General features: G+C 44.3%; 1 protein-coding gene across 2 annotated transcripts in view; it reads left to right on the top strand.

The window, feature by feature from the left end:
• gfra1a (gdnf family receptor alpha 1a) overlaps positions 1–10,869 on the top strand; it is a 128,770-nt gene that overhangs the window by 18,058 nt on the left and 99,843 nt on the right. Inside the window, exon 4 of one of the 2 annotated variants that reach the window (XM_080507845.1) lies at positions 2,178–2,333. The exons of the other annotated variant lie outside the window; for it this stretch is intronic. Coding sequence (XP_080363971.1) covers positions 2,178–2,333 — 156 coding nt within the window. The remainder of the gene's footprint in view (positions 1–2,177; positions 2,334–10,869) is intronic. 2 annotated transcript variants of the gene reach the window in all.

The raw sequence follows: 10,869 nt of genomic DNA on the forward strand, positions 1-10,869 counted from the left end.
GCAATAGCTTTTTCTGTAGTGTTTATATCTCTGAAGAGGGAGGAGCAACCCTCCTCTGACTTGCTTTGTCCCTCAACACTAAAACTAATCATGTGCATGTGTGCACACCTTTTATTTAAACGAGAACACTATAACAGCCCGACTCATGAGAACTGATTTTAATTCACCTGGACTGTGCAGCAACATGTTTTATTGGTAATAGTTGCAATTGGTTTCGTAATTTCAGCAGCCGTTGATAATATTATCTTTACATGTGAAAAACACGAGGGAGTCTGACATGACTGAAGGTTTATAATGCACGTCCATATACGTCGTTGCACTGCAATACATTCATATCATTCTGGATAGACAGCAAATTGCAGTCCCTCACATACATATAGCCTCACTTATTCACTTCCCCTACAGTCACACACTAGCATTTTATACCCACTACTGCATTTTACTCTTCATCCTTGCAACGACTATGTAGTTTAGTTTAGTTCAGTTTATTTTGCACATGTGGCGACATAACAAAACAAAGAAAAAACTAAGAAAAACAAACATAAGCAAACAAAGTAAAACAAGTAAGATAGATAGATAGATGGATGGATGGATGGATGGATGGATGGATAGATGGGTGGGTGGATGGGTGGGTGGGTAGGTAGATAGATAGATAGATAGATAGATAGATAGATAGATAGATAGATAGATAGATAGATAGATAGATAGATAGATAGATAGATAGATAGATAGATAGATAGATAGATATTAATCACATCAATGTTTTCTTTGAAATTCTCACCACTTGCCGGTTTTGGTCCTCAGGCCTTATGTTTGATGTTGAAAGTGAGAATGTGAGTTTTAGTCTTGATGTGTGCGATGTCATGAATATTTTAAAATAGACTCGTTTTCCAGGGAATTCCAAACCATTGTTGTGAGTTTTTCCTGCAACCTTTTGCTTCCGAGCTGCACATGTTTCCCCCTCTTGCAGCTCGGTGCAGCTTTTACCATTTCTCTTCTTCTTCTTCTTTTTTTTTTTTTTTTTTTAACCCCCTGCTTGTCGATCGCAATTGCGAGTTCCACCGTGTCCCCAGTGATCGTGTTTGTCAACAGCCAGAGAGTGTCTGATTAAAGCGGCGTCTCTAACGAACAAACGGCTCTCTTTGGAGAATAATGGCTTCGCCCCCTTTTTGCTCTCGTCTTCTTCTTCTTCTCCCTCTCTGCTTCTCCTTTTGATCACGGAACAGAAGAATCCCTGAAAAGCAAACTGGGCCTTAAACAGACATCCAAGAGCACACACACACACACACACACACACACACACACACACACACACACACACACACACACACACACACACACACACACACACACACACACACACACACACACACACACACACACACACGCACACACACACACAGCACCCAGCTGAGCTCTTGTTCTCTGCCAGTCTCTGAGATGTTAAATGAGGGCATTGATACATAAATTTGCATTTATTTCATCCTCTTAACTAAAAATCTATAACTGCGCGCCCCCAATTTAGCAGGAGGCTTCAGACGCGTCTATTCCGAGCCGGTTTTCACGTGAGGCTGGTGTGGCGGGTGCACGCTCTCCGCACGTAAGTGGGCTCAGCAGCGATCCTGAGCGCGCCGCTCGGTAATCTAGATCAACACAGCGGGGAGAGTGGCCGCGTGTCGCTGGACTTGCAGGGACGTGGGTTTGCGGGGCTTGCTGCTGGTTCCCACTGAGCAGGTGGGACCGGCTGTGATTTCCTTGATTAAAGAGCTCAGAGCTTTTTTTTTTTGGCTCACTTGTGTCTGCTGCAGATAAGAACTATACTCCCTCGGTGATGTTGCCGGCTACGGTTCCTCTTCCGCTTCTCTTCTCTTCTGCAAGATCTTTCCTTGGTGAACAGGATGAAACACGCCTTGCTCCTCTGTGCTCCTTCTACCTTTGCCCACCTTTTCAAAGCACCCGGAATGTCACATTTGCCTCTTTGTGGAATGATCTGAATGCTCTCTTTCCGGCTCTTGTTTGACCCCCCCTCCCCCCCTTCCACCTCCACCCCCACCCTTCTGACCTATGAGTATCCCTTCTTATCGTTTGGAGCCTTGACCTCCCTTTGACCTCTGTGAACCCTGGTGACCCCTGATGGATGTTCGTTGGTGGTCCTGAATGAAGCGCATCTCTTGCAGAGGGTGGGGAACCATGGAGCGGCTCTGCCACCTGGGCTACGGGCAGGGGGGGCGCCCGGGGCCGAGAGCCCGCTCTGGGCCGAGGGGGCCCCTCTTCCACCGACCTGCAGGATCCCAGTAGAAACAGGAGGGCTCATCCCAATTGGGCCATACTGGGTAACGCAATGGAGCTGTGTGGTTTTTCTTTTCTTGTGTCCGTGTGTGTTGTGCATGATCGTTTTCTTGAGGAACTCCAGCCATGTGTTTCACTACCTTCAACCTTTCCATCAGCTCTTCCTCGACTGAGCCTGGTGTTGAATTACAAGAAATTAAAAACAGGAAAGAAATGACATATTTAAGAAGAAGGGCTTCATTCAAGACAGGAACAGGCGTTTATTTTGAAGGCCACAGAAACCAAAGTTGAGCACATCTCTCACTGGGGTGTGAAGTCATTTTAATATGGCAAAATTTAATCTTGAGTGGTAAAATAGTGCAAAACTGAACAATTACTCTTGAAAGTTGCTACAATCTCATGAAATCCAATTGTAATGAAACCTTCCGGTGCAAAATACAGTCAAATGTCCAAAAGACGTCTCCTACAGCGGCTACATTTTGCACGTTTTTTTAATACTAACCCCCCCTGACAGTGTGGCTTTGAGGCTAACGCTAGTTTGCTATCCTTCATGGCTGCATCACCGACGTCTCAGCTCGGGTCCCGGTGTTTTGTTTTGTTGATTCACATAAGACATTTATTTGTGTTTTATCTTGAAATTTTTTGCAATTTTCTTGATGGTTTGGCCACATCCATGGCCACTGGCCATATTTGCCAGTTGAAGGCCGGTTTTGGCCCGCGGGCCTTATGTTTAACACGACCTCTAAGAACTCCATCAATAATCGCAAAATGGTCTCGATATCCAGTTGAAATGCGGTTAACGCGTCTCAGCATGGACTGTTTCTGAAGTGGTGAATCCGATTCAGTGTGACGTCCTGTATTGTCTAGCGACAGTTGAGTTGAGCATGATAAGTCGTCAGGAGAGCTAATAACAGGTATTATTTTAGCTGACAGTGAGCGTGAGCGTGCTCCAGAAGTCTCTTTAGGCTCAATTTCGACAGGCTCCCATTCGCTTGCTGGTCGAAACCACAAATTTCATTCAATTAAACAAAGTCTTGTACAGTCCATCGAAGAAAACCAGTAACATTATAATACTTGTTAAAAAAAAAAAAACTTGACGTGTCTACTTTCTCCAGTTTGCTCATTGTGTGCTCTTTCCAAAATGAAGCTGTTGACGCACTTTATATGGCCTTTTACACTCACGCTGCTTATCGTCGAGGTACGAGACCGTCTTTCAGCCTCACTTCGGATCTGCCAGAGGAACTTTGCGATCTGATTAAGCCCGTTGGAAGATTCCGGCTCCCCCGTGGATTATCGGAGCGCCGTGTCACGTCTCCGGTCCCGTCTCCGGTCCCGTCCGTCCCTCCTTCTGCCCGTCTGCTTGGTCAGCTGTGTCAGTGGAGGGTTGACGTGTCCTTCAGATGCAGCAGATGTGCTTCTCTGTTTAAAAGTGGGGAGGGGGGGAGAAAAAAAAAGAAGAGACAGAGGGATGGGGATGGGATGGAGAAGTGGCAAGAGGCCGTGAAAAGCGAGAAGCTGCGGATATGTCATATTGTGATATTCCCACCGCGCCATTTTGGCTTATGAATTTCCATTTTAGAGGGCGGTCAATGTGTGAGACTGCTACATTAGTTTTATGGCCAAAAACAGCTTATTGCAGGCTGCGATGGCAGGAGGGGAAATATTCATTCTGCATCACAGGAAAAGTTAACTTCTAATGTCTCTGTGAATGAATCCCAGCATCACTTTGCAATTCACTGCGAAATGTGCCGCCGCCGTGCGTCCGTCTGTACTGCGGGACGCACGCCTGCGAGTTTGTAACGAGGCCGGACCGTAAAGAAGCCGACGCACGTGTACTGACATTTCTGTGACTGCTCACCTCTTTGCACGCACGTCAGAAGCAGAAGCAGAAGCAGAAGCAGGAGTACACGCTCGCCAGTGAGCAGCCCCCCGTCTCCTCCTGCTGGTCTGGCCAAAGGCGGGATTACATCAACGAGCCTGTGAGGTTGAATCATGCCGAATTGTGTGTTTGGACTAAAAAACCCGAGGGGCTTCACGCATCATCGTCTCTCTCTGCCGTTTCTCTCCCTCCATTTCACCAAGAGGTTTTTTTTTTTTCAGTCCACCTGGTTTGATGTGCACTCTGGATTAAGTGGCGATCTTTCAGAAGCTGTCGTCGGACCCGCTTCGCGTGAAAATGCATCATTTTTTCAATTTTTTGGGGTTTCAGGAAGGTTTTACGGTTACGCCGCAACGTTTTGAAAACAATGTCCGTTTACACTGAAACGTGAGAAATGCTGAAAACGATATAGTTAAACATGCCAGGCCACAAGTTGGCGCTGTTTTTTTTGCTTCTGTAACGAGACCAGAGGCGCACACCTTCGCCAACGCCACATTTGTTTGCGCAACCGAGTTAGCATTGCTAGCATTATAGCCGTCAGCTCATACCAGTGCTAACTAGGTAGGTCAGGAAGCCACATCACTGTGGGAAACACTGAGCGGGGAGCGTCTCCATGGCAACAGACGCTGATCTTGGATTTCCTCCATGAGGTGCCTCTCTCATCTGCTTTGTGTGGGAAATGTTTTCGCAATTTTTGGGGGTTTATTGAGAAACGATTTGTCCTCAACATCCCAAAATCTATGATTATAAATCATTCCTGAAGATTTCATGCAATTTGGGTGAGTAGGTTTTGTGAAAAGTTGGTAAATTACATACATATATAGGAACCAACAAATAAATGTACACAGATGAAAACGTGATCTTCTCGGCCAACTTTCATTGGCGAGGGTGACAATGGAAGTACCCAGACATTCGTATTGACAGACGACAAAGTTGGATTGTTTTTACATTGTCAACTTTAAACCCACCATGTCTCAGGAGAACATGGACTGGGAGTCATGGCACTTTTTGTTGCTTATGGGTGCAAACATGGGAATGAAAGCTGCTTATCACCAGCTGTTCTTATAATGCTGTCGTTAAAAGCAGCCAGGCTACTTTCTGGGATATTTAATCTTATTAGTTAAACTTTATATTTAAACCACTTCTGGATTTTTTTCTTTTCTTTACTTGATCTGGTTCAGAAAAAAAAAGGAGCTGAAGTCGCTAAAATCCTTTCAGCGGGGACTGCGGGAGCTCCAGCGTGAAGACAAACAGTTGCGTCAAACAGTTTGAAGGTGCGTTCAGGAACGCCATGGCAGACACATTTTAGTTCAATTTAGTCACACATACACACACAGCATAATTTAATCTTGAGTGGGCAGGATTGGTAAAAAATAACCTTTAAATTCCAACGACATTTTTTTTTCTTTGTTGTGGTGCAGAGGATAAGTTATGGAAATGTCTGCAAGTTCACACACAAAAAATAAACATTACCGTGGAACAGTACTACAATCTCAACATAAAGACAATTTGAATGAAATCTTATGGTGCAAAATCCGGTTGAATGTCCAATAGACAGGCTCTCAGTGTCGTGTTGTTAATTTCTTCCAAATTCCAAATCTGTTTTCTTGGAGATTTTCACCATTTTCTTGGTGGTTTGGCCGGATCAGAGTTTTTTGACACTCCTGTTTGAGGATGTTGTAGACGTGGGATTCTTCCCCGTGTAGTGAAGCTCAGTTTTATTTTTTGATGATCATAAAAGTTCTTTTGGTTGACGTTATCTTCCCCGTCTCACGTGCAGAGGTAGGAAAAGAGAGCGCAGCCTCAGGGAGGCTGGGGTTCACATTCATTAAAAGCTGCAATCGTTCCGTTCCTCTGACAGGAATGCAGATGCAGTGAAGGGCTTCCGTGTTAAATACTGTTTACCCCCTCAAAAAAAATGGTCATTTAGGAAGACTCATCTTCTCAGGTCATAAATGTTGCAGAGGAGAACATGAAGAAGAGGAAATAAATGGGACTCCTTGAGTATTTATGGGCAGCAGTTGTTTCAGCCGAATGCTAAAAGGGATTCATTTTCATATCAGATTTCATTGCGTTCTTTATATAGTAATTGCAGTTTTTCTCACCTTCTCCATGTGGCACAATTCATGTAAACCAACCCCTCCGGTAACGAAAAGTCTCATCACCAGCTGTCCAGCTTTCGTGGATGAAAGACTCAAATTCCAAACGTTGTGAAATACGCATCATTTTAATTTAAAGAGGGGAGGGGAAAAAACAACAAACAAGCGTAAACAAGTAAACATTGCGATCGCTAACACAGTTGGGCCCGGGCGCCCAAAAGCTCCTCCGTCAAACATGAAAGGTTATCATGACAGACGATGTCAGGCCGCCTTTGATTTGCCTGTTATTGGATTAGATCAGAGCTCAAAAGTGTCCCTCTGACAGACACGCCAGATGGCCTTTGTAATTACGAAAGCAACGGCGGATAAATGACGCGGCCCGCCGAGCGAGCGCGAGCACCGCGGCGTCGCGTCAGCACACATGAAAAATGTGTTTTTCTTTCCTCCTTAAACTTGTTGAGTTCAGTGAAACGGTCATGTGGCGAGCAGCTCCGTGTCGGATTGAAAGCAGCTTCTCCCGGGAGGCTGTTTCATCGGGATTCTCAGGAAGGTCGAAACTCTTTTGTAAGCCAAGTGAAATACAACTTTCTAGTTTTCTATTTCTCTGTGTGAAATTTTTAAAATCATGTAGTTAGCATGTCAGGCTACTAGTGGCTGCTGTTTTATCAATGATACCACACACACAATATGCTGGAAACATCAAGAATAGGAGAACACGGACATTTTAGTAGACAGACGACCACATTTGATTGTCACGGTGACTGTCAAAATAAAAGTACCAAGTCCGTATGTCATGACACGACGGAGGAAAACATTGTTCTGCTTGTCCGTCTACTGAGCACGTGCAGGAAAAACTATTCACTACAACCGTGGTGCACATGTGCATCGCCGCGTTTCAGAGAAGTTGCATTTTCTCCCGTTTCCATGGACACTGAATGGGACCGTTTTTGAAAAATTCCACCTTGTGAGCCGTTTTTGAAAAGTTGCGATTCCACTTGTTGTTGTACGGGTCTACTCTACATGTGCTGAACTACTGTTTGCGACAGCTGTGGTGCACATGCCCAGTAGCAGCGTTTCAGAAAAGTCGTGTCCCCCCCCCCGTTTCCATGGAGACAGAGTCCAAGCAAGTTGTCGTATAAACAGACACAACAACGCAACGACAGGTTTTGGTTTTTACTTGGAAAATGCCAATGGGGCCTCAATTAATATAAGTTGCATGATGTTTTTTTTTTTTTTTTAAATGTATTTCGTTTTTTAAAATGGTACTCATAGTGGAGAGAATACGGTAATGGCCTCAATTGCCTTGAGGTCAGGGTTGGGTCACTGCTGCAGCGCTCTGAGCCACAGCCTCATCACCAACTGCTCAGATTGCATCAGGCGTAAAATCTGTACCAAATAAAACATCCAGATCATTTTGAAAACCACAGACACAAGCAGCTGAACTTGAACATCCATTGATAACTATATAGAATACTTATTACGGTGTAAAAATGTAAAACTACTACAACTTGTATTGATTCTCTCCATCGTCCAGAAGCAGGTGTTTCCTGAGCGGCAGCCCCAAACAGTGAGAATACTCAAGACATTGATGTTTCCAGTGCAGGGCCGCCCATGAATGTCTGTTTACCAGCCGACATGCTGTCGTCATCCCGTCGCTTCGTCGGTTCGGGAGATTTGGCCACCGGCGCGCCGACTTCAGGATGAGCCATTATCATTAAATGAGAAAGCCTAAAATCTCTTCCCGGACCAAATGAGTCATGACTGTCTGAAAGAGAGAGCTTAATTTAAATCAGCGCTCTTCGTCCGGGGAGCTTATGACGGGCCACGCCCACAGCGCTCATCCTGTCTTCCCATTCTCAGCGACTTTTAACGCTCATTTAAATACTGATGGTTATCAGGAGTTGCTTTGTCGTGTTGTATGTCCTGAACACCTCATGGGGGGGAAATGAGATTTCTATAGAAAGAGGGAGAGCAGGAGAAGAGTCACATAGAAACATTGGTGGAGATAAAAGAAATGTGTGAAGTGTCTCAGTCACTTTAACTGCTTCAAAGTATCGATCAAACCGGATTCATGGAGTCATGGAGTCACCAATGTGAACGGGATGTGAGTCACTGCAAAACAACCCTGTTTTTATTTACATATAATTGGTGGGATTCACCAGAGTGACAGTTCTGTTTCCACTGAGGAGACGCCAGCGTCACTCCTCCAGGACACCAGCAATCTGACTGGTATTGTTGAAAATCCACGCGGCGGTGAGTCTTCGTCATAAAGGCCGGCCTGATGTGGATGACCAGTTCGTCACAGAGAGAAAGTCACTCACATTTACGCCGATGGGCTTTTTCACATTTACTAGTTACCGTCAAGTGTTTGGTGTCAGACTGCGGGAGGAAAACCACATGACCTGGAAAACGTGCAAACGTTGCACATGAAGTACCTCCTGACAACGGAACTTTTTGAAAACGCTCCGACTCGGGGGGGAAATGCAAGTTTTAGGAAAAGGCTCCGAAGGAGGAACTTTTCAAACAATGCTCAAGACTCCGTCTCCACGGAAACGTCCCCTCATTGTTAATGTTTATAAAGAATTGTGTGTGTGGTTTCATTAAAAGAACTAAAAACTATCAACAGCACCACAACTGGCCCAACATGAAAACGTCATGGTTTTCAGCGTTTCTGCCGTTTCTGTGTAAACGAACGTCAGTTCCAAAACTTTCCTGAAAAGAAAACGCAACTCTTTCACCTGTTCATTCTCTCTCCCTGCTGGGACCCGAGGGAGTTACGGCAAATGTAAAACACTAAACAGAAACTAGCCAAGTTAAAAGCAAACAGCTAAAAAAAAAAAAAAAAAAAATGCCATCTTGTTTTTTTTTTTCACTGAGTGAATAAATAAGAAAACAAAAGCACCTTTCACATTTGTCAGGATTTAGTGACGACGTCCTTTTTGTTCCGCTCACTGCTGTTCTCCATTAAGTCCTTCTTATACTTATACAATTACTTATCGGCCCTTACGAGAGCAATTATAATAACTAATGGGGGCGATAAAAAAAATGTTCCGCTGCTGCTCGTTACATGAGCCTGATTGTTCCTGCAGTTCTAAAGCCAACCTCGTGTTCTCTCTCAAGTCGTCACAAACGTGTCACATACAAGAAAACGTCGTGATTTTCTATCATTCAAGGACCTAAGAAGTGAAACCAGGACGTTGTTTTCCTCAATGCTTGATAATTGCTTTCTTGATGGAATCTTTCATCACTTATTAAAAGATTTTCTTGATATTTTACATCAAGTACAACAAAGAAATATTTGCATATTCATGTGATCTCCGTTTGTTAACCATGAGCCTGACCTGAGCAAAGCACACAAATCTGTTTAATTCTGCTCCTGTGAAGAGAAAAAAAAAAAAATGACTGAAAAAGAGCAACGCAAAGGTCAATCCAACTTTGATTTGTGCAAATCTGCATGAAAAGTGCGACGTGAATGAAGTTCTTCAGTGATGAGAAGGTCAATTAAGAGCAATTATTGAAGATGAGAAAAGAGAAGTGAGTTAAAGATACGTGATGAAATATTTAAGTCAGAAAAACAAAGAGAAAACAACTATTTAAAGCACATGAATTGTTAAGATTAACATGCAAACAGCAAGGTAAAATAGATTTTCAAGTCAATTTTATTTCTACAGCACGGAACACAACGCAGTCTTTCCAGGGAAAAAGCAACATTTCCTCATGAGCAAGCAGAGGACAGAAAAAAAAAACTTTTATTAACGAGAAGAAACGTGCAGAACCAGAGGCGGATACTGTCAGTCCATCTGGTTGGGGTTCCAGGGTGGCGCAAGCTCAACCTTTAATTTCTCAGATAAATATGAAACTATACGCAGCTCTGGAATAAGGTTTAAAATCCACAAGGAAATACATAATAAAAAAAGCAACCTACAAAATACCTCATTAAAGCTGAATAAGACAAAACAAACGGAGCGATACAGACTGTGGTTAAACAGGGACGACTAAAACCAACAAACCCCAAATTCATTATGCAGAATTAGCACAGTCTCATTTTCTAATTCATTTCTAATTCCGTGTTTACTCAGGACCTCTGTTCTTCACCTCCTCCTCCTCCTCCTCCTCCTCCTCCTCCCGTTATTTGTGGTACAGGTCAATGAGCGTGTTGCTTCGCCCCGGAGGAGGAGGTGCCGTGGCAGTTGACTAACCTCCCCCCCCCCCCCCCCCCCTCCCCCGCGAGGGTTACTGCCACTGAGCCACGGACACATCGAGAAATGTCACACCGGCCGCTCGCTGCTTCACGTTCACGTTCGCACTCAACACACACGTGTACTTTATCCACATGCATGTTTAAAAAAAATGATATATACCGTAGCATCGCAGGAGCGCTGGAAACGTACACAGGCTTATTATGAGAATTAGAGCCGGCATGAACATACCACCTCAAGGGAAAGGGGTGTGTGTGTGTGTGTGTGTGTGTGTGTGTGTGTGTGTGTGTGTGTGTGTGTGTGTGTGTGTGTGTGTGTGTGTGTGTGTGTGTGTGTATTATTCATGCAGTGACACAGACATGGTGTGAGTGGTTTTAAGGTCAAAGAAGACAGTAAACAGCGG

This window comes from Blennius ocellaris (assembly GCF_963422515.1).
Source record: "Blennius ocellaris genome assembly, chromosome: 13".
Lineage (NCBI taxonomy): Eukaryota > Metazoa > Chordata > Actinopteri > Blenniiformes > Blenniidae > Blennius > Blennius ocellaris.